Raw genomic sequence first — 27,742 nt, 5'->3', positions numbered from 1 at the left:
AGGGGGGGGGGGGGGTAAAAAGCATTAAAAATGGGTCTATATAAATACTTTTGACCAGAATACTTTAGTAAATGGTAAGACTAATGAATTAAGGCATTTACAACCTAACACACTTATAATAGATAATATTTAATGTCTGTTTCAACACATGGCTTCGTTAAGCTTCGGTCCCTGGCGAGCTCTATATTTAGAAACTATTGCTGCAATATGAAAATTATTTTGCTTTCTTAAAGATACTGTCGTTCTCATTGTGCTAGAATATTAATAGATTTTAAGACACATTTTTTACTTTGAATATGTTGATCTATTTTTAGCAATGCCCGGGAATGGGGGAGGGGGAAGTTTTTTTTATCATCCCCCGGCTTGTATAAATTGCGTATAAATTGACTTGGGGTGTCAGAACACCCACAGCAATTAATTCCCTTTCTAATTAATTAATTGACTGCCGCTGTACATTTTTAATTCAGATCCCAGATTGAAAATGAGTGAAACTGAAGATTCTGTTACTAAGGTATATTTTATAATATTGTGTCCTAAACTTTTACACGATAATCTTTGGCAGTGTACCTATTAATGATAAAGGTGGTGCAAAATTGTTGAATCCATTCTAGAACGGTACTACTCAAGGATCCCATTCTAGAACGGTACTACTCAAGGATCCCATTCTAAAACGACTACTCAGGGATCCCATTCTAAAACGACTACTCAAGGATCCCATTCTAAAACGACTACTCAGGGATCCCATTCTAAAACGACTACTCAAGGATCCCATTCTAAAACGACTACTCAGGGATCCCATTCTAAAACGACTACTCAAGGATCCCATTCTAAAACGACTACTCAGGGATCCCATTCTAAAACGACTACTCAAGGATCCCATTCTAAAACGACTACTCAGGGATCCCATTCTAAAACGACTACTCAAGGATCCCATTCTAAAACGACNGGCTTGCCTTCATTTTTGGCTTATACCTTCCAACTTTTTTGCTGCACGCCTAATTAGTGATCGAAATTCCTAAAATAAAATCAAATTGAATTTTAATGACCTCTAATGACCTCCACAGATACAAAAAGAAAATATTTCAACTATGGCTTCATGCAAATCAAACGAAAGCTTGGAACCCATGGAATACAGTAGCAGAAATAAATCCAGTGTTTGACCTTCTGATGACTTCTTACGACCTCTAATGACCTAAATGACCTCCAAAAATGAAAATGTTTTACTATGACTTTATGCATATCAATTAGAAGCTACGATCCCCAGGAATACAGTAGCAGCAACGCATCCAGTGTTTGACTTTCTAACAACCTTTAATGACCTCCAAATTGGAAATGTTTTAGCTATTGTATGTATTTCAAAGGAAAGCTATGATCCAATGGAATACTGTGGCAGCAACAAATCTGGTGTTTGAACTTCGAATGACAAAAAACGACCTATAATAACCTCCAAGATAATGTTTAAATATGGCTTTCTTTGATGCTACTGTATTCTCTGGGTTTCTAGCTTTTGATTTAAATACTTATAGTCATAGTAAAAACATTTTCATTTTTGGAGGCCATTTTATGACATTAGAGGTCATTAGATGGTCAAGCACTGAATTCGTTGCTGCTACTGTATTCTCTGAGTTCCTAGCTTTCGTTTGATATGCATAAAGCCATATTTAAAACATTTTTATTTTGGAGGTCATTTTAGGTCATTAGAGGTCGTTAGAGGTCATTAGATGGTCAAATATTGGAAACGTTGCTGCTACTATATTTTTGGGTTCCTAGCTTTTGTTTGATATGCATAATGCCATAGTTTAAACTTTTTTTGGAGGATATTTTAGGTCATTAGAGGTCGCTAGATGTCATTAAAAGATTTGTTGCTGCTTCTGTATTCCCTTGGTTCCTAGCTTTTGTTTGATTTGCATAAAAACATAGTTGAAATATTTTCTATTTGTGGAGGTCATTAGAGGTCATTAAAATTCAATTTGATCGTAATTATATTTTCCAGGGGGGCGGAGTAGCCGCGGAAGGTGGCGCATTAAACTCTCTACGAAATTTCCGTCTTCAAAAGAAGAAGTTCTCTGGGAGTAATACCGATGGTGCAACAGGAAGTAGCTTCGATGCTTTATCTCCTCAGCCACTGAACAGCAGCCAAGGCAGCAGTATGTCAGATTCGGAGGTATGCAATATGTATGTTTTTGAACTTTTTTTTAATAGAGTAGTAAAGTGGGACTCCGATTTAAAGGCTTAATTTCTTTTTCTGTTCCTTTCATTTTCTTGTTGGATTTATTATAAGCATAATTTTTTCTCTCACCTTCATACCAAGTTTAAGTTTTTCTGTGTCTGTCATTTTTTCATTTTGACAAGCCATTTAGTTATTGTTTGTTTAGGAAATCCGTCCAGCTGGATATAAACGTGTTTTATCTGATAGTCCAGCTTCTGAAGAAACTGGAAACGGGTCAAGTCACAAGCGAATGAGAATTTTAAGGTTAGTATCAACCTTTCAACGATATTCTAAGCTTTAATTAAGCGTTAAAATTTAAGAATTTGTGAATTCTGTTAAAGTAATTATTTATTACACCATGACTGATTGGCATAGACAGACTTCAATTCTGCAGCATTTGATAAAGTTAGTTTTATTAATCTTTATCTAGTGATTCTGAATCAGAGAACGGAAGTCCAGAGAAGAAAATTCAGGAAAATTAACCTACTTGAACTTACAAGCTAATTTAGCTGGAATAAGCTTATATATTTTGAATATTGGGAAGGCAGGGAGTGGAGGGGGGAGGCAACAGGCATACAAAATTTTTTGCAAAAGAAAAAATTACAATTTTGCAAATTAATTGATTTTTATTTTAAAAAGGCATTTTTTAGTTTAATTATGTCTTTCTGATTAAAATTTTGAAACTTGTAAACCTGTAATAAACTTGGGTAACACGATATTCTGTAAACCTGAACTACCTTGTACATTATTCACTATCTACATTTGTAAACTTCTACGTGAAACCCATTATTCATTTGATCTGCCTTAATGAATACATAGCATGATACCTGGGTAGATACGGGATCGAGAGCAGTTTTTATGGAGTAGGGTATTTACTACAAACCATCAGAGCAATGCCTTACGCTTGTGTATTTCTTTATTGTGTCAGTACTTTTCGGGAAACGATCTAAATTTATTGCATATTAAACTCTTTCTGAACAGCCTTTATGAACGCCAAGAATGTATTTGGAGTTCCTGAAATCAATATAATTTGAAAACATTTCTTAATTTTTATCCAACATCCATCGGCGTTCATTCAGTTTATCCCATTCCATAAATTACTCCGGAAATAGTAAACACGTATGTTGATTGTTGATTGTGTAGACTGAGGTGGATCAACTTGAGAAAAAATTGAGTTTTCTGAAAAATGCGTTTCCAAACAGAGATCCAATGGAGCTTCAGGATGTTTTGAAGTAAATTCTTAAATATTTTTTTAAAACTTATCAAAGAAATCTCTAGAATAGGTGCAGGGTGAATTTTAGCGACTTTTTTTACAAAAAATTGCCAAATAGTTTCACCCTTCACGTAAGGGGGCTGTAAGGGCTGTATATTTTCTCGAAAAATCACAACCCCCTATGAAAATAATTGTTTTTCTCCACAAGTCCTTTATGTTTGCGCGGACATTGTTAAGTTGTTTTGTGCTGAATTGGAGAAAATAAATTATTTTTTTTGGGTAAAAAGTATCAAAAAAATAAAAAACTTGCATTCCAATGTCTAATTTTTCAATTTTTCCCCAAATTGTCAAAAGCTTCCCCTCTCCCTGTGTAATTCTTCAATATATACAGTATACACCCCTTGGGCCTCTCACATCCTAAAAAGTTTTTATGCAAATTGCAATGGACATTAATCAGAAATTTTATACCCCTAACTTTAGTGGTTATGGTGAGGGGTTAGGTATGCATGTATATTGTATAGGCACAAAGAAGCCACAATACACCATTTTCATATCTTGGCAGATGGATCACCAAAAAAAATGTGTTTACGCATACACTTGTATTACTGCGCTTGCTTACAGGTGCGCAACTAGACATTCAGCAGGGGGGGGGGGGGGAAAGGGCAAGAAAATATTTTGTTTTGAAAAACTACCTTAACAATTCAGAATATTTTTTTTGGAAAAACTACCTTACCAATTTAGAATATTTTCGGGGCAAATTTTTATATTTGGGGAAATTTTTTTCAGTTTGGGGCAAATTTGTGTGGGAAAATTCTTTGATTTGTATTTCAGGGGCAATGTTGGTTTTTGGGGGAAATTTTTCCGTTGTGGGAAATCTTAAATCTTTGTTTTAAGAGGAAATTTTATTTTTGGGGGCTTTTTTCAGTTTGGGCAATTTTGTATATGGGAAATCTTAAATCTTTATATTGGGGTCAAATTTTTTATTTAAGGGCATTTTCAAACTATATGGAGAGGCTTTTTTTTAATCTAAGGGTTATTTTTTTGTTTAGCGCAAAACTTATTGATCTTTAAAAAAATTGAGGGAATTATTTTAGATAGGGCTGTAAACTTTAAAGTTGGGTGTATTTATAAAATATTTGGGGATAAAAAATTAAATTTAGGTGCAAATTAAAAATATTTGGTGGCATTCTTAAAAACTAAGGGTTACAAATGTTGAACCAATGGGCGAATTAAAGTCTGGTGGGGCAAATTAAAGTCTGTTGAGGAAATTTGAAAAAGATGTGCGAGTGTTATTTAAAAAAATCTATTTTGGGGGCATTTTCAAAGGAAGGGGGCGAAAATAATAAGAATCTGAGCTTATATTGAAAAATGTTTCAGTGAATTCGAGTTTGCTTTACGAGTAAGGGTAGATTTTAAAAAAATTACTGTGGGGGCATATTTTTTTCAAATTTTCGAGAAAATTAGCTAATTTTGGAATTATATGGACCCCTGTTAAGTACTTCTTGTCCCCAAGGGGGGGGGTGGCCCCCATGCCCCCCTTAGTTGCGCCCCTGCTTGCTTATAATAAGAATATGCATATATCACATGCTATAGAGGTTTATTCAGCGCTTGCTTTACAGTTTGCATAAACAAGACACAAGACATCATTTTAGTGTATTGCCAGTTGCACAAATGCCCAAGCAGTCCAGAATCTGGCACGTCCTCGGGGTGTATGTATACTGTATATTTTCTTTAAAAGTCATTTATTTACCTTCTTTTGCTCATATGTTGGTATGTTTTAAGTGGAAAATTTCTTCCTTTCTTGAGTTATTTCTATTTGATTTTCTGTTTAATTTATAATGATAATTTTCTTTCTCTCTAGTTTTGATTGATTGATTTATGCAGGAATTGTAATTGGAATGTAGATACTGCCTCTGCTCAGCTCTCCTCTATATCTTCAGACAAAAAATCTCCTGGAAAACAAGCAAAGGTTCACTTGATTAATTAATCATTGTGATTATTTTATGGAAACATTGTAAAATGCTGCAGTGTCATATATGTATATTATATACAATGTCTCCTCAAAAATATTCAGCCAATTTTTCCAATATATATATATATATATACATGAGCGAAGAGCTTTATTATTGTTTATCAATCCAGCCAAATCAAAATGTTATTGACGGATTTGATTATGATGAAATAGTTCAAATTATTGACGATATAAACGAAAAAAATGCAACTTTTATTCTCTGTGAAAAGGCGTAAGTTTGCAGAGAATTCCACGAAGTACGATTTAAAAAAGAAAACAATGGAAGCTTGAAGGAGAACGGTGAACGGCTAAAATTGTTCTTTGAAAACCCCAGTCTATAAATTTGGCTTGTTTGTTTTTGTTTGTATCCAATAAACTGTTTCTTCTCATATGGGTACAGGGTGTACAATGTACAGGGAAGGCATATGAATTGTGTAAAATTGAAAAATTGTGCCTGGAAAAAATTTGTCGACATTAACTATTTTTGAAAACTCACCAATTTAAAAAGAAAATCCGCGAAAATGGCGTTTATTGGTACACGATGAAAAAATGGCGGATTAAAAATCAAGACTTACAAGCAATTTTTTTGTATAACAGGGATGCGCAGGCGTACGTTAAACTAAAGTAAATTCCAAGTAAGATTTAAATCTTATATGATTTTAATCAGTGTTCAACTTGTAAAAGACCTGTCAATAAAAAATGTGTAAACGTACATTTTGCCGGATAAATTTGCTATTTTTAAACATTTGCGTAAAATCAAAACCAGAAGAGTTACAAGGTCACAAAGTTGTACCAGTAATGTCGCATAAATTTGACCTCGTTCTGTCTAGTTTGTAAACTATTTACTTTTTACTTTGTATCTAAAATTTTTTATGTTAAGGGCACTTACATAAACAGCCGTGTGAAGGCTCACGAGGCCAATGAAGAGAACTCGGAGAGTGATGATGACGAGTTTAGTGGCAGAGCACTAGTTTACGATTCAGATGAAGAAGAAGAGGTATTGATTTGTTTAAAGCTTTTTCTCTTCTTTATGTCAATGAAAAAGGCTGACATATAAAACATTTTATAGATGGAACCAGTTTTATTCTTTTACTATTAAAGGGACCATCGAACGAAAGAATGACGCCAGACAAGAGGAAAGTTTTGAAATTTTTCAACGAAGGAACAGATTCTGAACTAATTGGAATTCAGGTGAAACCACGCCCGTCGCCCCTACATGCACATGTTGCGGTTTGGGGGAGAGGGGGTGTGTCCATTACGTACGAGGTCCTTTAAATATTCCTTTTCAAATAGTTTTATATTATAATTATCGGAGTTTTTGTCAACAATTTAGTAATAATAATTTTTTTTTGTTTTTGGAAGGTTTTGTGTTAAACTTGCATATTTTGAAATCAATATAAAATTTACTCGGTATATTTTCCCGTTCTAATAAGTTCCATGTGTCATTATGTAGCAAAAAAATAATTTCAGATATATCTTTTAGATTTACGTAAAAGTTTAAAAATTGTAAAATAACTAAAAGCATCATAACTTAAAATACAGTGGTAGGCGATTATATCAATACAATGAAGACGACTTTCGATTTCAATTATGATTTATATCAAGCTGTTAAACAGCATTGATACACAAAAATGTAGAAGACAAGAGAAGCTGTCATTAAAAAAGCTTCACTTTGATTACTTGTAAACTTTTCTTACAAAAAAATGGAACCCTAAAGTTCAAAGATTGTATTTAACTTAATTAAAATCTTTGTCAAATGTCTATATATTGTGAAAATTACCAGGTTGCTTTTTTCCTCCATCTTTATGAATACTTTTTTTATAGAAAAATTTGGAAAATTCATGTTTTTAATAAATATAAATTTTTTTTTCATGTTGTATCTTTTAGGGCTGCAACAAGAAAAAGGTTCAAGAGATACTTCGTCTGAGACCATTTGAAAGTAGGAAAAACATTTCTTAAACAAATAGTTTAATATTGTATAGTAAACAATAAGTATACTGTATAATTGGGTCTGCTAACTTTTTTTTTGGTCAATAATGATTTAGTTTTGCCGAAGAATGTTCCTAGTCGTTATTTTGACCATGCAGTTCTCATAGTCATTTGTAATTCCATACAGTTCTCATAGTCAATAGTTTTACTGCGTACAGTTTTCTTTCTCATTAATGTTACTGTACGGTGCAGTGCCCTGTTCTCATTGTCTTTAATAGTAGTACATAGTATTACCGTACAGTTCTCAAAGGCGTTAGTTCTTGAAGTCATTAGTTTTAATGTGAACAGTTCTTGTAGTCATTAGTTTCAGAGTACAGTTCTTGTAGTCATTAGTTTCAGAGTACAGTTCTTGTAGTCATTAGTTTCAGAGTACAGTTCTTGTAGTAATTTAGTAATAATAATTTTTTTTTTGGGAATGTTTTGTGTTAAACTTACATATTTTGAAATCAATATAAAAACTCGGTATATTTTCCCGTTCTAATAAGTTCCATGTGTCATTATGTAGCGAAAAAATAATTTCAGATATATTTTTTTTAGATTTACGTAAAAGTTAAAAAATTGTAAAATAACTGAAAGTATCATAACTAATAATGCAGTGGTAGAAGATTATATCAATACAATGAAGACGACTTTTGATTTCAATTATGATTTATATCAAGCTGTTAAACAGCATGGATACACAAAATGTAGAAGACAAGAGAAGCTGTCAATTAAAAAAGCTCCACTTTGATAACTTGTAAACTTGTATTATAAAAAAATGGAACCCGAAAGTTCGAAGATTGTATTTAGATCCCATGTTATACATTTTTTTACATGATGTATTTTTTAGGGCTGCAACAAGAAAAAGGTTCAAGAGATACTTCGTCTGAGACCATTTGAAAGTAGGATAAACATTTCTTAAACATATAGTTTATTATTGTATAGTAAGTAATAAGTATACTGTATAATTGGGTCTGCTAACTTTTTTTTGGTCAATAATGATTTAGTGTCTAAGAATGTTCCTAGTCGTTATTTTGACCATGCAGTTCTCATAGTCACTTTTAATTCCATACAGTTCTCATAGTCTATAGTTTTACTGCGTACAGTTTTCTTTCTCATTAATGTTACTGTACGGTGCAGTGCCCTGTTCTCATTGTCTTTAATAGTAGTACATAGTATTAACGTAAAGTTCTGAAAGGCGTTAGTTCTTGTCTAAGTCATTAGTTTTACCGTGAACAGTTCTTGTAGTCATTAGTTTTACCGTGAACAGTTCTTGTAGTCATTAGTTTTAATGTGAACAATTCTTGTAGTCATTAGTTTCAGAGTACAGATCTTGTAGTCGTAAGTTTTACCTTGAACAGTCCTTGTAGTCATAAGTTTTACCTTGAACAGTTCTTGTGGTCTTTAGTTTTACTGTACAGTTCGTTTAGTTTTTAGTTTTACCGTACAGTTATTGTAGTTTAGTTTTACCGTACGGCCATTGTAGTTTAGTTTTACCGAACAGTTCTTGTAGTCATTAGTTTTACCGTACAGTTATTGTAGTTTAGTTTTACTGTACAGTTNAAGATTATCTCGTAGTAAGCCATATATTCGTATCTATACACTGCGTGTTAAGATTATCTCGTAGTAAGCCATATATTCGTATCTATACACTGCGTGTTAAGATTATCTCGTAGTAAGCCATATATTCGTATCTATACACTGCGTGTTAAGATTATCTCGTAGTAAGCCATATATTCGTATCTATACACTGCGTGTTAAGATTATCTCGTAGTAAGCCATATATTCGTATCTATACACTGCGTGTTAAGATTATTTGTACCCTATTACGTTCGTTAATTTCTGAGAAGACCTATCTGTCCATATCATTGCCATGTATTTCGATTTACTTAAATTACGTTCATTAATTCAATACCACGAAAATATAAGTCAGTTGTACAAGATCCTTTGTCTCCTGTAAGAGTGTCAGCTCAAGTTGTATCTTGAAAGATAGATACAGATTAAAGAAACCTTGAGTTCAAACTTGAGTCGTATCTGTACAATACATATTGAGGGATACAAGAGCGTCATATCTGGATTGATACAGACTGAGTATTATAGCTGAGAGTCAGCACGAGTTGTATCTGTACGATACATATTAAGGGATACAAGAGCGTCATATCTGGATTGATACAGACTGAGTATTATAACTGAGAATCAGCACGAGTTAGTTGTATCTGTACGATACATATTAAGAAAACTTGTTGGAGTAAGGCATTTGCTACAGTTATATACGTATTTATCTAGACTGGGTTGATTTGGTGACTAAGATTCAAACCAACAGACAGCTAAATACAGAGATGCTCAACTCAGCTACGGAGCTCCTCAGGTAACAATCCCCGATATACTTATAAGTTATATAATATACGTTTCGTGGACTTCGGATTTATTTATTAAAAAAAATGTCCTTTAAAAGAGGCCAAGGGTACGGTAGGGGGAGGTGGGGGGAGGAACCAGATGACTGACTATTTATAAAAATAATTAATTAATTATAAAAATTAGGATGAAATCAACGGTCACAAAGTTGATGAACAAATGTCAGAAAATAACTGAAAAAATGGAAGGTAAGGATAATTCAGTTCTATGACTGTAATAATTTGTCTTATTCAATTATTTCTTGGAACAGGGGTGTATATTTTTCAGAGTCCCCCCCTCCACAGGGGAGTATATTTTTCAGAGTCCCCCCCCCTCCACAGGGGTGTATATTTTTCAGAGTCCCCCCTCCTTCCCCTAATGATTTTTTAAGTCTTTTGGGGGAAACAATTAAAATTGGGATAATCAAAAGCCAAGTTGTTTTTTCATTCTTTTTGATACTTTTAACCGACAAGTTTATAAATATTCCCCTAAAAATCATTTATATTTCATAATTTAGCGAATAAAACATTAAAAACATGCAAGACTTATTGAGGAAAAAATAACTTTTAAAAAAGGTGGGTGGAGGAGGGATGGGGTGAAAAAATTATTTTTTGAGACACTTATTTGATATAATCATTGCAAAAACATTTATTGCTCTCTAGGTATGGTTGAACAATTGACAACTTGTGCTAAGAGTAGGCTAGAACTTCAAGAGCAACCTAAAATGATTAACTCTGACATGAAATTGACGATGTATCAGGTGCACTCCTTACTGTAAATGATTGAAAGTACAGTTAAACGGTGAAGTTAGGCCTAAAAAGCTAAAAAAATGGATTGGTGTCCAAACTGGTTCACCACGGTTCATTAAAACCACTAATCATTTACACACTGTTAAGGGTGATACAGGGGTTGGATTTCCGCACTTTTCGTAAACTAAATTTACAAAATTATTATTGGATAAAAAAATCGATTTGGAAATAAAATATAACCATTAACCAATGAACCCTTAAAACACCAGACGTTTACTTTTACAAATTTTCGTGATTTGATCTTATTATTATTTTGTTATTATAGTCTGTAAAATTTTTAATTCTTAGCATTTTAATACAAATCTATTTTTATTATTACTTTTTAATTAGGAAAAAATGAATTAAAAGTGATAACAAAAAGTTCGCTTGATTACTCACGGGTCAAAATTATGTTGAAAGCTTGATTGAAAGGTTTTTTTGTGGCAAAAAATAGAAAAGTCGTATTGAATTAGAAATTTTACTTAGAATTTGATTGAGTCTGAGAGTAAAGTAAGTCTATGTACATTTCTAGTCTGTTTGCACTTATTCTCCATTTTCTTTTGCAAGTCCTTATACATAGTCCGAATTACAGAATATATAAGCCTAACAGTATATATATACTCTACTTTAATAAATACAAGTTTTTTGTTTTTAGATGATTGGACTGAATTGGTTAGTGTTGATGCATAAACAGTCCTTAAACGGTATCCTTGCTGACGAAATGGGGCTGGGGAAAACCATTCAGGTCAGATAAAAAAACTAAATTTACATTTTTATTGAGATATCCTAGATAAACAGAATCAGTTTTATGTTTATGATTGTAATAATTAAAAATTTGTTTGATAAGTCCGGTACAAATTTGGATTATTACGTAACTTATTAAGACTTCAAGCTTATGACAGGAATTTGGAATATTCAAATATTAGTTCCTGCTCCTCCTAAATAAAAAAGAGCTAAAAATGTATGTAAAATTAACAAATTTTTAGACGATTGCATTTTTGGCGCATTTGAAGGAGAGCGGGGATGAGGGTCCACACTTAATTATTGTACCTTCAAGTACATTAGGTGAGTTACTAACTGCTATATAAATCTTCAGGCCTGTTGAGATACAGTTGTATTTCAATAATATTAACTGATTCACATAGTAACGTAATTAATAACAGGTGCACTGTTAACTGATAAGATAACAGTTAAAATTCATGAAATATTTTACTTTATTTGAATTTACTGTGAACAATGAACATAATATTCCATCATTATTAATATTATTTTAGTTCCAATTATTGAAGACTGAAAACAGTTGTTTTAATGAAAATGTTTGTAAAGAAAATTGCATATATTTTATACTAGTGAAAACCAATTTAAAATTATATATTTGTGGGAAAAAATTTCTAGAAACATTTTCATACAGATGGTTCTAAATTTCAAAATCAGTAAGAATATTAAAAAAAAACACAACCATATCATTTCCTCGGTTTTGAGTGAGCAGTGAAGTGCTTAAGATCTGGATCCGAAACTTGGGGCAAACTATCCTGTTCAAAAATGTTTGCTCTTAAAATTCAAATCTTATCTATCTTATCCTAATGAGCGAATATAAAAAACTTAATAATAATAATCTCAGAATGGTTTCAGCTTGTTTCAGCTTTCAGCTTAAAAGCATGCAAACAAAAAGAAGAAGAAAAATATTGAAAATTTTCATTTCTTCAAAAATTCTGCACATCCCAATAAAAATGTTCATGATCCATTTTTGAGGGTGGATGTGGATCCATGATCCGGATCAAGATCTGCAGCAAAATTATTTGAATCCTAAGCACTGTTCTCGAGTTATAGTTCAGTTTAGATTTTTAATATTAAGTTGAAGTAGAACTTATTTAAATCAAGTTTAAAGTTTTGTCAATCACAGATGACACAGATGATTAATTTTTATTTAAATCTAGTTAGTTTTGTCAATCACAGATGACACAGATGATTAACTTTTATTTTCTGATAATCTCTTAGCTCCGCACTGGCCTTGTGACTTGGTGTGCATTCAGATAAAGTGTTATTTGGTGCGTTTAAATGTTTGAAGATACAAAAACTAGACTATAAATAAATACAACCGCTCTTTTCATGTGTGTGATATGGAATTAAAATTAATGTATATTGGATAAAATTTTGTATCATAGACGCATTTTCTTAACTTTATTTTGTGTAAAGTTCTTAATTTTGAAGTTTGTTGTCTATTCCTGATGGCTCTTGAACAGACTGTGTTGCTCGTAGTTTAGATTTTGCTTTGACTATGCTCTGGACTGTTTTCCCAACTTGTATTGATGTACGACGTGCTATATCCAGTGTGGAACGTTTTAAGTTTTTATTAACTGCTTCATCTTGAACTTCTGTAGCGCTATTTTCATTTGATTTTTTCGGTTCTGCCTTTTTATCATGAAGAGCTGTTATTGCATTATTGTCAGTTTCAGAAATATTGCCAATACTGTCACGTGATCGGGTAGTGCACTCTGTGCTTACACTCCATCTTAAAAGAAAATAAAATAAATCTTAATTTCTATATATTTAAACATCACTTTATATAATGCAGATTCATTAAAAAACGATTTGCGATCCAAATCTCTAAAGGTGTGACTAATCAAAAGCACCAAAAAATTTATTCTCAGCTAAGAAGAGAAAGTGAAAAGCAAGTTGGCCGATTATCATTGATTAAGAACTTAATCACTTTTAATTTGAAAGTTTCTGCTGTTAAGATTAATTAAGGCTTTGCGGATTAGCGCTATCATTCAAAAGAAATGGATTCCCTCCCTAATATATTATCTTGAAAAGTGATTCACTAATAACTCACTGAAGACACATTAAAAATGATATTTATTTTCTTTTCAATACCTGGAACCGGACCAGGATTTTTTTCTTATCCGAATCTAAATCCAAGGAAATAGACATGTGCATAATCAAAAAAATATTTAAATTCTAACCTTTGCATTTTTGGATTTTAAATAAAGCTAAATTTCGAAGTTTTAACTAAAATATAATCTTTTTAAATTTAGACACATTAATTTTATCAACAACAAAATTGAATATACTTATTAATTATTATTGAAAAGTTTAATCGGTTAATAATGTTGCGTAAAGAATGGGATAAAACTTCATATTTACCTATAGCAATAATTTCCTTCGGGAGAACTGCACTTAACCTCATGTTATCTCGACTTTTTTCATGGAATTTACTTCTAAGTAAAGTGTGCAGTTCTCCCAGGTAAATTCTCGCTAATAGTAATTAATTTGTTATTCTTAAATTTTTCGGATTTAGATTTAAATTTCTAGTTTAATTTTTTTTTAATCCATTCCGTCAATTTTTTATAGAAATGAACAGTCAAAATGTTTGCAAATTCTAAAGAAACCTTACATATTCTATTTGTAGACGAAAAATTTGTTTGTTTGCGAAAACGTAATTGCACTTATTATTCCATGATATTTTTTGGAGTAGCTTAATATAATGTCGCATAATTTTGAATAATATCGTTCAGTATGATATATTTTTTGATAGCTTGTTAATTTTTACATACTTCTAATAATGTTGATTAGAAGTTTTTATAGATTTATAAGTGTTTAACTCTGATAATTCCTATATGTTTTCCTGCAGTACAAATATGCTAATAATTTCTGTAGAGAAAACAATCACTTTTCAAAGTTATTGACTTTGATATCTATTTAATTCATACTTAAATCAGTTAGGCGTTGCCACTTTTTGCATGAAGGGTTACTTGAAATTACTTTTACCGTCCCTTTATTTTTGTACATTTTAATACTTATCCAACTTTTGAACAAAATTATGACACTATTGAATCCCTGATATTTACATTGCAACCCTGAAACTAGGGTCGCAATGTTAGGTTGCAACCCAAGGGATGCAATCTAATTAATTGCGTATTTTTCTACAACTTCCTAAAAATTAATTAGATTTGATTTCCTAACTCAAAAATATTTATTACACAACTGAAAAGATTTTACAGTTTTTAAAACCTGAACACGGTGGATTTTGATGTAAATCAAAATATTATATTTTGTCAAGAAGATGAAAAATCTTCATAAAATTTGTTTACAAGTTAAACAAATTACATATCTCTTCATTCACGTGATTCAACAAAGATGCAATAAACATTGGAGGAAATATTACATTGACGACTTCCCAAGACCTTGTTGGATCCCAAAGCATCCCTCGCTTGGGAAGCCTCGGTAATGTTGCATCCCTATTTGTCTCCTTGTTATGAAGAGATTTTTCTTCCTCTTAACAATTGAAATAAGTAAATTTCCTACTTCCAAGTCAGAACTATTAGATTAAACAATGTTTTGTCCACTAAAAAGATGATCAACTATTTGTAAACAATATATCAAAGAAAAATTTCAAATTGGTCTTGTAATTTGAAATTACCTGATGTTCAAAGAATCAGTTCCTAAGCTGAACATGCTTGAAGTTCTGCTGACAGATCTGAAAAAGAGTCAGTTGAATATTTACAAAGATTTTTTTTTAAATTATCATGAAGTAGTAAATTAAAGTAAAATAATTGTATATACATAAAAACTGCTAATCAGCAGACTGTTATATGTTAAAAAATGTGCAAACCTATCTTTAACTATGTTTGTGCTCAATGTTCGACAAACCATCTTTCCCTCTCGATCAAACGTGAATGTTCTCTGAGAATTCCTTGGTAGCGTGTACTGGCCTGAACAAAACTGACAATTATATACTAATTATAAAACTATGATTTTATGTTGATTACCATGGGTTGGAAACGTTCCATCTCTTGGCATTGTCATCCAGACGTATATAGGGCTGACAGATTCTTGATTTGTTACTGGAATCTTACTTTTATCTTCCTTAACCAAAGAATGTATCTATAGTTAAGCAAATATTAAAGAAGACAAAGAAACAGTTATTCTCTGATATTCTATGGTTTACTGAATCGAGCAGTCATAAAGAAATCTATTTTATGAAGCTGTAGGTTAACTGCTCCGTATAGTTCTCGGCGTTTTATTTATATTTACAAAGAAATTATTCACATAATTTTTATTTCTAAAAAACTTTTAATTTTAAAACAAAAATTTTGATTATGCTTTTTTAAGTTAGACATATCCCTATGACGCTGCGGGCAAAATCCTTTTGACAGGTTGTAAATATACAAGACAGCTTCCTAATCCTTTTGTTTACGTAAGGTTTAGCGGTATTATTCACCTAATTAACTTTCATTGCGACATTTAATAAAATCTGTTGTCCTCTTTAATTTGAGTTTTACTTTCCTTTATCAATATTTATAGTTAAGGGTTTAAGTTTCATATTTAGACACGTATTTGGAATTTTTTTACCTTCAGTTTAGTGTTGAAAAGAATAGTCCTTTTGGCTGATGGTCTTAGAATTATCCAAGAGATGATGAGACATATAACTAGGAGAAAAATGAAAACACTAACTAGAGTTCCAATCCACAGCATAACAGCATGCTAATATACTGTAGTTGTTTTATAAATTCTGAAATCGGAAATGTCGAATGTCAATAGTTCTACTGTGCCAAAATTATGTCAAAGAGAACAAGCATAAAAATAATAGAAAAAACCTCGTTTATGTGTTATAATAAAATCTTATTATCCTCACATTATTTAATTTTAGGAAAATATTCAATTTTNTACTTCATTTTTACAAAGAATGCATGAAACATTGAATTTACTAGAATAGAGAAACACATGATCAAGATTTGAGAATAATTGTATAAGAGATATAAATTAAGATTTAGTAAGAACTCTAATTGTATTATGAAAAGGATATCAACCAAAACCCGTAGCAAAGCAGACTATAATTGATATTGTGTTACACATCTGCTTGGACAACGTATAAGAAACTAAACTTGAGAAAATTTGAGATCCAAGATCAAGTGTTTCTGCTTAAAGATATAAGAAACGCCAGATGTTTGTATTACAACAAAATGTTTATTTTACAACATATACAGTAATTTCTTTTTAATCTTGATAAAGCTAATCCTGGTTATTAAACTAGAATGAACTTACCCCGGGTACTTAACCTGGATGAACAAACCCATGGTAACTACACCAGAATGAACTTACCCGGGATAAAAAGGTTTTATAAACCTTAGAATTGAAACAAGAAATCTAAATAATTATCACAAAGCTTTATAGCATCAAAGTTTATATCTGGGACCTAGGTGTAAGGGTGTACTATGGTTACAGTCTAGGCGGCATTCATCAGTTTGAATGTGCGCGCTGCCTGACTCGAGATCACACTGACCATAAAGTGGGTCTCATCTCATGGGGGGGTGCTGATGGGTCTAGTGTCTTTTTAACTTAAATAAACAAGATCCAACACTTTTTAGAATTTTTACCCAATATTTTATTGTTAACGTCCACCTAACATAAGAAATATACTTTTTAGATTCTGTCCTGGTTTTATTTTCATGCTGTTAGTCTTCTTCTAGCGGATTTTAAGAGATATTATATCTTCCAGCTGTTAAATAATTTTAATTATGCTTTAAATTATGACAAGTCAATGTTGTTTAGGCCTTACTTTTCATAACTGTACTTTACATTTGGATAAACTATAAGAAATAAAAAAAATTTAAAGTAAACAACATCACCTGCCTCATATCACTTCTGATTTGCTTCAAATATTTTGTTATGCATCTTTTGAAACTGCCTCTCATACGATAGATGTACTTGTGGTAGATTCAGGGTATGACAATCAGGTCAAGTAATAAAATTCTAAATTTTTTGGACTTAATTCTGCCACCTAAGAGGTAGTTAAGTAAAATTGTAATTTTAGCCTAACTATTATAATTATAGATAAAAAAGTATATTATCCTTGTTTATCGAAAATAAACTTATTCAGAAAATTGGAGAAAAGAATTTGCTTTGTGGGCCCCTGATCTTGTTGTGCAAACCTACTGGGGATCACAGGATGAACGACGACATCTACGCCTTCAGGTAAATCTTGTGTTTTTTTAATTTAAAACTTTGTAAGTGAAATCCAAAAAATGTAGTAAATTATTCAGGATTATGTTGTTGTATTTAGGCAGTTGGAGCAGGATTATATTGCTGTATTTATTCAGTTGCTGAAGGATTATGTTGTTGTATTTAAGCAGTTTCTGCAGTATTATGTTGTATTCATACAGTTGGAGCAGGATTATATTGCTGTATTTATGCAGTTGGTCCAGGATTATATTTTATTTATGTGTGCAGTTGGTGCAGGATGAGCTGGAGTACGATATTATTTTGACAACATACAATATGGTGATCTCCTCCCCTGAAGACAGGTTGAAAGATAAATAAAATTGGTTACCCTCAAATTTTATTTATGCTCGACTAGCATCAGTTTATTATAATCAATGCTTATTGTTTATTTACTTTTCTGATCGTGTGAAGATTCAATGTAAACAAATTCAAAATTTTTAAATTTTTAAATTTAAATGTAAGCAAACATATTCTTCTCGGTCTCGAAATAAAAACTCATTTTAATTGAAACCCACTTTTAAGACAGCGCAAAAATACCTTTATGTTAATTTACCGTTTTTTAAAATGAAGATTGGGAATGAAGAGTAGTAAACAGTCTTTTCTAAAGATGTTTCTTAAGCATTTCTGAACAAAGAAAATATGGTATTTTTTATGTATTTTAAAACCTCAACTTAAAGTAGAATTTTTTTGGGCCAAATTTAGGTGTTCAATAACCTTATCAATAATAAAAAATTAACTCAGGGTTCTCTTCAAGAAGATGGAGTTCGTTTATGTCGTTTTTGACGAAGCTCACATGCTCAAAAATATGGCTAGCCAGCGATATGAACAGCTGATGAAGGTAAACTTTTGAATTTATTTTCCATGTTGAATTTTTCTTCTGTTTTTTTTACTTAACATACTTTTTTAGAAGCAGTTAGAATATGTGGAGAAAAATGTAACAATGGAAATCACATTTTTATATTTATTGTTTAAGATTAATTTATCATATTTGTGAGGTTCTAAGACCACATTCCTAAGAAATTCAACCAATAAATATTTTTCGGATGGACATTAGGAATGATTATTCTAAATCTACTGAAAAAAATCGTAAAATCATTTACAAAAGAATTTTCTTAAGGTGGAGAGAAAAACGGGTTATTAATTGAGAATTAGATCAAAAAATCAAATGATGAAGACCATAAACAGTCATTCATGACGCAAGATTTATTAATCATTTATTTGACAATACTGCTTAAAATATGCAAAGATATTTGCAAAATCTAAAAAATGGTGTGTCATGAGGTAAAACAAAGAATATGTTTTAAAAAGTAGGCAGCCGGGCACTTTGAATTCAGGCAGTTTTTGTAAATGCTCGATTTTAAGCTTAAAGCATTGTCTTAAAAGATTTTGGAAAAGGTTAGAAAATTTAAACAACCTCGGACACTAGTGGCCGAATTTAAAGAATTTAAGCGGCGGTTTAAATTTAAGCCGCGGTTTAAATATGGTTGGTTCCACTTAAAATTGTATCGAATGTTTCAAGATTTAAACCGGCGCTTAATTTGAACCGGGTTTTGGCGGATTTAAACCGCAACTCCAATTCTTTAAATTCCATCTTAGGTTTCATTGATTGATTTTACAGCTGTCGATAATTTCTAATGAATTTTCTCTTGGATTGGATACTGTTTGCTTAGGTGCGCTGTTGTCGAAAATTATTGTTAACTGGAACTCCTCTTCAGAATAACTTGGTAAATTTTAAATGCATCAATTAATTTAATTTGGTAAACATTCAAGACTTGGAAAATGATATTAATTCAACTATCAACATGTTCAATTCAACTATCAACATGTTCAATTCAACTATCAACATGTTCAATTCAACTATCAACATGTTCTGCAAATAAAAATTGAAATGTTAAAAATTTGGCTTAAACAAATAATGATAATATTCACAATCCAAATTATACATGTCTCCCAGAAGAAAGGATGTTAAAGAAAAATTCACTATATCATTAATCAATTTCTAGGTTGAGTTGATGTCCCTTTTAATATTTGTTATGCCTGGAATGTTTGCAAAAAGAAAGGATCAGCTCAAGAAAATGTTTTCTCTGTTTCCTAAAAATCAGGACGACAATGAAAGGTAAACATTTAAGTGGACATTTTTGCGATTGATGTATAAAACATACGATTGATGTATAAAACATGCGATTGATGTATAAAACATGCGACGACAAACAAATTGAGTCCTTGCCAAAAACTTAGATTTAATCCCTTTATCTTTGCAATCCAATGTCGTAGACCTTAGATATGTCAAAGTACGATTTCTTTTAGATAAAAAAAATTATGTTTTTAATGTCAAAAGTTTATATCATTAGGTTTTAAATCCTTTGCAAATTTTCTCCCATTTTATTTTTAGAAGTTAAATTTAAGAATATGTAAAAGAGATTTCTTATAATTCAGATTTAAATTTTTAGGTCTAGATACGAGCAGGACCGTATAGCACACGCTAAGAGGATTATGAAACCTTTCTTCCTACGTCGACTCAAAGCAGATGTAAGTTATTTGCGTTCTTCTTTTAGGGAAACGAAGAGAAATTTGTAGAACCCTCCAGGGGAGAGTTCTGTGAACAAAAATAACAGAAAGTATTTGGTATGATTTTTTTTTTGTGTGGGTGGAGAAATATAAAATATATCATGTGACACTTTTTCTGTTTCAAAGTTTAATTTTTAAGCTCAGAGCTCAAATTATTTCAAAGTTGAAAATTATTTTAGTGTTCCCGTGACCCCCGTGTTAAACACTAACCAGGTTAAAACTATGGAGCAATTTTTTGATAAAAATGCTTAAATTCATTTTACATGCACCATTTAAAAGTTTTTTTTTGATTTGAAAATAAAAAATAAGATTTGAGATTTTTTAAAAATTTTAAATCAGAATATCCGTTTTAAAACAATGAATTCAGAAACGTTAAAATCGTGAAAATTCCCTAAAAAAGAAAACCAATTTAAGCAAAAATCCGGTTTTTAGAAAAACTTGTTTTTAAATCTTAAATCAAACAAGTTTTAAGCATAAAAAACGTACAAATGGACGGTATTCATCAGTTCGAGACGCATCTTTTGAAATATCGCCAGGAAAAAATGAAAAATAGATCTCCCTAATGACGAATGTTTTTTTCTGTTTCGCTAATAACTGAATGAGTTTTGTTTTAATTAAATTCTTAAACGAATGTTGCTTCTAATTTGATGTTTGAAATTTGTTGTTGGTGCACAATGGATTTGAAATTTTCGATAAAATAGTTTCACCCCAACTTTAAGAGAGATGACTTAACATAACGTGGTTTTCCATTTTTTAAAGTTAAGTTTATACGTTGTCATACTTTTGGAAGTAACTTTAAAAATCAAAATACATACATAAAAAACTTTTGTTTTAGTTCTATATCTATCTAGGTGTTGACAGATTTACCGGACAAGGTTTCTACCCTGGAGCGTGTTCCAATGACCCAACGTCAATCCCAAATCTACTTCCAGCTGGTAGCAGATTATAAAGCCAGGGCCGCCAGGGTAAGCGATTCTTCTTTTTTGTTTGAAAAGTTTTGATGATGTTAGGAATTGTTTAAATGTAAACGATATTTTAGTTTTTCAAGTAGAATTGACGGAGAAACTAATTAAAAATAAAGTTTTGTAAATATACCCAAAACTTTTAAGTTTAAGGAATATTATTCATTTGAAATGAAAATTTGAAAGTTTTTTATTTTAAATTTATTTCTAAAGCTTGCCAGTGGAGAATCTAAGGTATTTTAAGATAACAATCTTCATTTTGAAAGTCAATATAGCGAGATTCGAGATTATAATACAGTGATATTTTGATTTGACTTAATTAATTAAAAAAACAGATACGTCTTAATTAATCAAAAAACAGATATGTGATGAAGTCATCATAACGTAGATAGGACTGGATATCAGATTTGGTTAAGGCGCCTATTATTTTGGAATTCTTTTCCTTCCAATGGTCATTGGTCATTCATTTTCTTGTTATCTATATAATAAGACATTCGTAAATATATATATATGCTGTCTGTGGCCGCCTTGACCGATTGGGCTGATTTTTTTGTGGACACTCATGGGTGGCCGGGGAGTGTTATAGGCTAAAATAAATTCGAAATAATTTTTTAATTTTTTTAAAAATATTTTTTTAAATTTTTTTTTCTCGGGCAACGCCGGGCTCTTCAGCTAGTATTATGTATTTTCATGCTTAAAAATATTTCTGCAGATTCAATTGAGGAAGGAGTCAGGAGAGGTTTTTAACACAAACAAGGTACATATGAACCTTGATTAAAAATCGTATTGGACAAAAAGGGCAGGGTTCCTCCCAGAGTAAATTTGGGTCAGTTTACCTAACCCAAGTGACCTGCCATATTCAGATTTGGAAAACAAATGCAAATTTTGAGCAAAAATCTGCTGATTTGGGAGAAAATTCGGCCAATTTAGGAGAAACTTCAACCAAGTAACAGAAGAAAATGCCAATCGAGATATTCAGTTGATAGCATTCTTCTTATTTTATTAAAAATCTGCCATACATGCAATTGAAGCTCAGAAATCTGCCACAAACATAATTTAAATTCATAAAATAGCCACAAACATAATCTAAATGCATTAAATCTGCCTCAAAAATTATGAATGAGCTCTGCCATTTTTGTTTTTGACCTGACTTACCACAAAAAAAAAACCTGGGAGTAACGATGAATTATGGAGTAATTTTTTATATTTTTGCCTCTCGTTACTCTTTCGTCATGTATTGTATAATGTTTATTGTGAAGACCGGACGTATCGCGGAGTAGTTACTCACGGATAATCTTTGCTGATCTCATCTTGTACATTCTTCGTGATTAGGGATAGAACACCCGGTCGTCTTTTAATGACAAGTATTTAAAAAAGTAAGAAAAAATGTACTCATGTTGAGTATCAATGCCAGTGAATATGTTAATGTTTTTATTTTTTATTTTTTATTTTTTTATTTTGTAAATGGTTTAATTACATCAATTTTATATGAACTAGTTCTAGAGTTTTCTTGTTGATTAATCCAGAAAATTGTTACATTGTTTAGATTGAGGCAGGAGAAGAGTCTGCCGAGTCTGGGATTGGTATGCTCATGAATCTCAGGTCAGGAGTTTTATGATTTTGTATTCTCACTAGCAGTGCTTTTTCCAGTGCGGATCCAGGTTCCGGATCCGCATCAAAATCAAATGAATCCTAAGCACTGCTCACTAGGAAATAATACTTTCAAAATGTGTCGTTATGTTATTAATGAATTTTAACTTTTAAACATACAAGATTGACTAAGTAATTTTCCTTTTTAGGAAAACTGCAAACCATCCGTTGTTAATCAGAGACCAGTATACTGATAAACAGTTGGAGGTATCACTTTATACCTCTATTAAATTTTACTTCTATGTCTTTTGTTTACAAAGATTAAGAAGATTTTATATATAAACGGTTGGTGTTTTTAAATTAAGTTTAAAGGGAGTGACCGCTTAGATATTGTAGTTGAGCTGAGAGTTCTGCAGGGCAGGTAGACCGAAAAAAGGGTTTTAAAGATAGAATTTTCGCCCTTAGATTTTCCTTACTTTAAACCCATACTCTGGGGAAAAAACTTTTCTGAACTGTCTTACTTTACAAATGCCAATTATGTGTAACATTAAAAAACCAAGAATTTTTCCTAATAAAAAAGTGTAGTCTAATCGCGAATCAAAAGCTTGTTAAGGGGCGTTTTACTTTATTTTTCTCTGGTCCGTTTGTTTTATCCCTATAGGACAGTGTAGGTCTGTTAATGCTTATTTCTTAACATTTGTTACCCTCCGAAATGTATGGCGCCAAATGATTCAAAAATAACTGCTCTAATACAAGCGCCTGTGATGTTCAGTTGATTGCTCGTCTCCTGAAGACCAAGGATGCTGGACACAAGAATGCTCTAGAGGAGTATATTATTCAAGATCTCAAACTTTTATCCGACTTTGATATTCATAAAACTTGCGAAACATACAGGGTAAGACATACTTGGTTATTCTGTTTCATGTTCCAATTCCATCATGCAAATATTTAAGTTTCCCTGGTTTTTTTAAAATGTGGATTTCCTTAACCTAATGTATGGTTGAGGTAATTTATTTCCGCATTTAATTTTTTATTTTAAATGGGTATAAAAGGCATAAAAAGGTATTAAAAGCTTCTGAAATGATTTGCCTCGGTTGCAGGTAGGATATTCCTGAAACTCTGATTCTTTTTTATTTGATTAGCCTCATGTTTAGCCTTAAAGGGTTTAACGCAAGCCTTAACTGACCATTAAAGGACTGGTTGTGCTATACTTAGTTAAAATCTATTCATATTTTAGTGTATAGAACATCTGTCTCTAGGAAATCATCTTCTCTGCGAAAGGTAAATTCTAATATTTTTACGATCTTTTGTTGTAATTGAATTAAATTAAAAAGGCCCCCCCTAAATAGTGTTTAATAACAATGATAGTGAATGCGCACAGTGCAAGAAAACATTCGTAGAATAAAAAGGCACATTAATTTGTCAAAGATACTATAAGCGTAAGTTAACGTGACCCTCCATGCAATGATGGAAATGCCCGATTCACAACGGTACCCTATTAATGATGTTGAGGATATTTTCCAAGTGTAAAAGTATTTAATTCTGATAATTCAGTTATGCGCAAGTCACTGTTAATAAAATAACTTACGTTTCTTACAATTAAACATGACCCCGTCCCCTTCATTTTTCATAACAACCTTGCGCGTTTTTATACTGTTCATAGTCTGTGCATAGATAGAAAGTCCAGCGAAATTGCCAAAAAATATTAAAGGGGGGGGGAGAATTAACTTGTCAGCTGTTACATTCTTAGGTTAATTTATTTAATGAATCCTTATATGTAGCGGTAAGTTCCAGCTACTAGACGATCTGCTCCCCCAGATGCGGGATGCTGGAGACCGTGTTTTGATATTTTCCCAGTTCACAATGCTGTTGGATATACTACAGCGATATCTCAAGATAAGAGGACACAAGTTTCTCAGGTAGGATACTGGAATATTTTTTATCTTTTCATCCTTCTTTGAATATTACAATTGAACAAAGTAGAATTTAGAAATAAGCAAAATGATTCAGTAAGTAAGCTTTGTTTAGAATATTTAAATCAGATTTTTAAACCCCATTTCCAGTCCTATAATTTCGAACTTATTTAGCTATTCGGTCAAATTGGAGGCTTTCAACTGAGGATTTGGATTTTACCTATTTCACGTTTCACAGATACTTACAAACCGTTAAAATTATAAAATAGTGTAGCCAGTGCTTAGGATCCGGATCCGTTGAATCCAAGGAGTAAAATATCAACCAAAAATGCAAAAATGAATCTTTTTTACTCCAAACCCCCAAATCTGAACTTTTGAAAAGAGAGAGATTATAAAAATTTCCTCATTTCTGAATGGTTCATCAAGTTTTAGGATAAAAATAAGCAAAAAAATAAAACCAAAAATTAGAAAATTTTCTTTTGTTAAAAAATTCAGTAAATCTTAAAGAAATGACCTGGATCCGGATCCATTTTTTTCCAGTGCGGATCCAGGATCCGGATCCGCATCGGAATTGAATGGATCCTAAGCACTGAGTGTAGCATAGATTCACTTGTCGAAATGATATGAGATGTTAAACTAAAAAAATGTCCTTAATTGGGTTGAAAAGATTTGTTCACACTTAGCTTTATTTTTTAGCATGTACCTAAAAGTTCCAACTAGCCGGAAGGGGGTTTATTTTTATTTTTATTATTAGATTGGATGGTCAAACCCCGGTTCAGGAGCGCCAAACCTTGATTGATGAGTTTAATAATGATCCAAGCATATTCATCTTTATTCTCTCAACAAGAGCAGGTTAGAGGTTTAGAAACTAGAAGTCCCATCTTTAAAATGTCCATGATTTTGTTATCTATGATGTCCCCAACACCTATATTGAGCATGAAACTGAAGTATTGTGACTGAATTTTGTAAATAAAAGTGAATGTGCCTGCGCTTCAGGAATGGAATATATTTGAACCATGAGCAATAAGAATGGCCAATGCATAGAATTAAGTAATATTTGTGTAGGGGGTCTGGGAATAAACTTGACTGCTGCCAACACTGTTATACTTCATGATCTTGACTTTAATCCTTACAATGATAAACAGGTACCAATGAATTGATAAGTAATTCTCATATTGAATTTGTAGAGTAGATTGTGAGTAAATACATTAACTGTAAAGTCGTCTGAGATTAAATTGAATTAATATCTTCTAATTTGATAATATTGTATTCAAGCTTTATCTTATAAAAAAATCTTTTAATTGATATTCTAAATCGTATAAAGGCAGAGGATAGATGTCACCGTGTTGGACAGACCAAAGAAGTTAAAGTAATCAGGTTCACTTCCGAGGTAAGGGTTTTTTTTCATTACTTTGTTAATCGGAGGGGGGGGGGGGGGTATTTACATTATTACTGAACAAAATTTATATATTGCATCAATAGCTATTCAAATAATAGTTTTCAAAAAAATTCAGTCTGAATATTTGTTCACATTTACAGTTACATGCTATCTTAGGGAACTATTGAGGAAGGTATTCACAGTATAGCTATGGATAAACTGAAACTAGAACAGGACGTGACGGGAGAGGAAAAGGGAGACAGCTCTAAGAAGAAGAAAGATGTGGCCAGGCTTCTCAAGGTTAATTATGTTTGCAACATAGTGTTTTATTGCTGAGCTTCAGATTATTTTACGAGAAAAAAATGGAATTACATAATGGTCTCTTAACAAACATTAACTCTGAGCAGGGGTACACCTGTTCATGAATTATCCCACTGTACGGGGAGGAATGAGTTTCGATCCTAAATGGTCTTTGCATAAAAACTTTTACGCTCTTTTTGTTTAAAACTTGTAACCCTAAAATGCATTGTTAAAAATGAGTTAATTTCCACAATCGAATTAAATCCCTAAAAAAAATATATCTTACATTGGGGAGGGGTGATTTTGAAAGGATGATTTTCTAAGAAAATATATACGACTGACGTAATCTAAAAAAATAAAAATTCCGACTGAAATGTTTTCTAAGATCCATTTTGTCGACCTAGTAAAACAGTAAAACGACTTTTACCATATTTTATATTTAAATCAGTTCTTTAAAAATTCAACCTCACAGGGTTTCCCAGTAAAATGGCTTTAAATCTCTGAAATTGTCCGAATTGCCAAGAGTTTTTATGGGCGGCTCATAGCAATAAGCTGTGTAAGGAATATTTATTAATACTGTAAATTAATGATGATTATTTTAGACTGTTCTTGGTGTTGAGTTAAAGGAACAGCAGATTGGGGATGTGGGGAAGGTTTATACTGAGCTCTAGATATTAGTGAACATCAGAACTAAAGATATCAGAGGTCTAAGCACCAAAAGAATTATACTATCAAAGCTCTGAAAACTATAAAAATATGATCGGTGATACCAAAAAACTTCCAATATGAATAAGAACTCTAAATTGGTTTATAATTATCATACCAGAACTCGAATGAAGTGACAGTAAGCTCAAATAAACTTTTATTTTACGCAATTTATCTCACAAATACATATTTTTCAGACACCCCTTCCCCCGCTAGGCGATTCTTCTCTTTTAAATTCACCTTTTTGTTTTAAAATTATCCATCAGTGTGGAAGACAAAACAATATAAAGCTTTCTTGTCAACAATTTTATTAAATCTTTTGGGAAAACAAGATCGTATATGTCGAACCTTATATTATAGTTAAAATATACTTATATGCTTTTTCGTTGGTAAACAATATTTTTCCTATTGATCTGTTGCCAAGAATCAGATAACTCTACAGTCTGCATTGACCGATTGAGCTGGTTAAATTTTTTGCAATATGTAAAATGTTTTAAGTTATAATTGTAATATTTTTAAAAATATTTCCAAAAAGTGTGAGCTGGATTTTGTTACATATCGACGTATAAATATTGTAATTAGAAGATCAAATTATTGCCGTGGCTACCACCTCACACTGATCAACCTTTTGTGATAAATAATCCTTTTAAGCTAAATTAATGTTGGCTTCGACCGACAAATACTTCCGGGTCAGTCCATTTGAATTCCACAATCTCAGATTTTTTAAAAACTATATATGAA

At 31.7% G+C, this 27,742-nt stretch overlaps 2 protein-coding genes across 4 annotated transcripts; one reads left to right on the top strand and one right to left on the bottom strand.

The window, feature by feature from the left end:
• The first annotated feature begins 396 nt into the window (after window positions 1-396).
• Window positions 397-27,585, top strand: LOC111709722 (SWI/SNF-related matrix-associated actin-dependent regulator of chromatin subfamily A containing DEAD/H box 1 homolog). 3 transcript variants are annotated; one of them, XM_023483617.1, is made up of 32 exons: window positions 397-511; window positions 1,994-2,164; window positions 2,376-2,473; window positions 2,640-2,682; window positions 3,353-3,441; window positions 5,307-5,391; window positions 6,314-6,430; window positions 6,535-6,624; window positions 8,252-8,303; window positions 9,688-9,769; window positions 9,943-10,004; window positions 10,458-10,555; window positions 11,239-11,328; window positions 11,570-11,648; window positions 17,464-17,558; window positions 17,814-17,887; window positions 18,327-18,423; window positions 19,256-19,309; window positions 19,589-19,701; window positions 20,036-20,114; window positions 21,005-21,118; window positions 21,828-21,872; window positions 22,662-22,717; window positions 22,915-22,972; window positions 23,478-23,600; window positions 23,943-23,986; window positions 24,487-24,624; window positions 25,373-25,470; window positions 25,684-25,763; window positions 25,943-26,008; window positions 26,174-26,296; window positions 26,899-27,585. In XM_023483617.1, the coding sequence occupies exons 1-32, from the start codon at window positions 482-484 to the stop codon at window positions 26,965-26,967; spliced, it is 2,712 nt and encodes a 903-aa protein (XP_023339385.1). In that variant the 5' UTR covers window positions 397-481; the 3' UTR covers window positions 26,968-27,585. The 3 variants fall into 3 exon arrangements, with proteins under 3 accessions (XP_023339385.1, XP_023339379.1, XP_023339390.1); XM_023483611.1 differs by lacking the exon at window positions 8,252-8,303 and adding an exon at window positions 7,321-7,372 and having other exon boundaries at window positions 398-511; XM_023483622.1 differs by lacking the exons at window positions 8,252-8,303; window positions 21,828-21,872 and adding an exon at window positions 7,321-7,372 and having other exon boundaries at window positions 398-511.
• Window positions 14,633-16,184, bottom strand: LOC111709751 (uncharacterized). Its single transcript, XM_023483651.1, has 4 exons — window positions 15,936-16,184; window positions 15,353-15,449; window positions 15,196-15,295; window positions 14,633-15,060 (listed from the first exon to the last, which is right to left on the bottom strand). The coding sequence occupies exons 1-4, from the start codon at window positions 16,056-16,058 to the stop codon at window positions 15,000-15,002; spliced, it is 381 nt and encodes a 126-aa protein (XP_023339419.1). The 5' UTR covers window positions 16,059-16,184; the 3' UTR covers window positions 14,633-14,999.
• Window positions 27,586-27,742: the final 157 nt, after the last annotated feature.

The sequence above is a fragment of the Eurytemora carolleeae genome, unplaced genomic scaffold, assembly GCF_000591075.1.
Source record: "Eurytemora carolleeae unplaced genomic scaffold, Eaff_2.0 scaffold46, whole genome shotgun sequence".
NCBI lineage: Eukaryota > Metazoa > Arthropoda > Copepoda > Calanoida > Temoridae > Eurytemora > Eurytemora carolleeae.
Note: the sequence above shows the minus strand (reverse complement) of the source record. Positions and strands in the feature narration are given on the sequence as shown.

Excerpts from the sequence above, each read along its gene's own strand:
- LOC111709751 (XM_023483651.1), bottom strand. The coding sequence starts at position 16,058 with ATGCTGTGGATTGGAACTCTAGTTAGTGTTTTCATTTTTCTCCTAGTT. Across the intron at positions 15,296-15,352 it reads TGGAACGTTTCCAACCCATG|GCCAGTACACGCTACCAAGG; the intron begins GTAATCAACATA and ends AGTTTTGTTCAG. Across the intron at positions 15,061-15,195 it reads ACAAACATAGTTAAAGATAG|ATCTGTCAGCAGAACTTCAA; the intron begins GTTTGCACATTT and ends ACTCTTTTTCAG.
- LOC111709722 (XM_023483617.1), top strand. The coding sequence starts at position 482 with ATGAGTGAAACTGAAGATTCTGTTACTAAG. Across the intron at positions 11,649-17,463 it reads TGTACCTTCAAGTACATTAG|AAAATTGGAGAAAAGAATTT; the intron begins GTGAGTTACTAA and ends AAACTTATTCAG. Across the intron at positions 17,888-18,326 it reads ATCTCCTCCCCTGAAGACAG|GGTTCTCTTCAAGAAGATGG; the intron begins GTTGAAAGATAA and ends AAATTAACTCAG.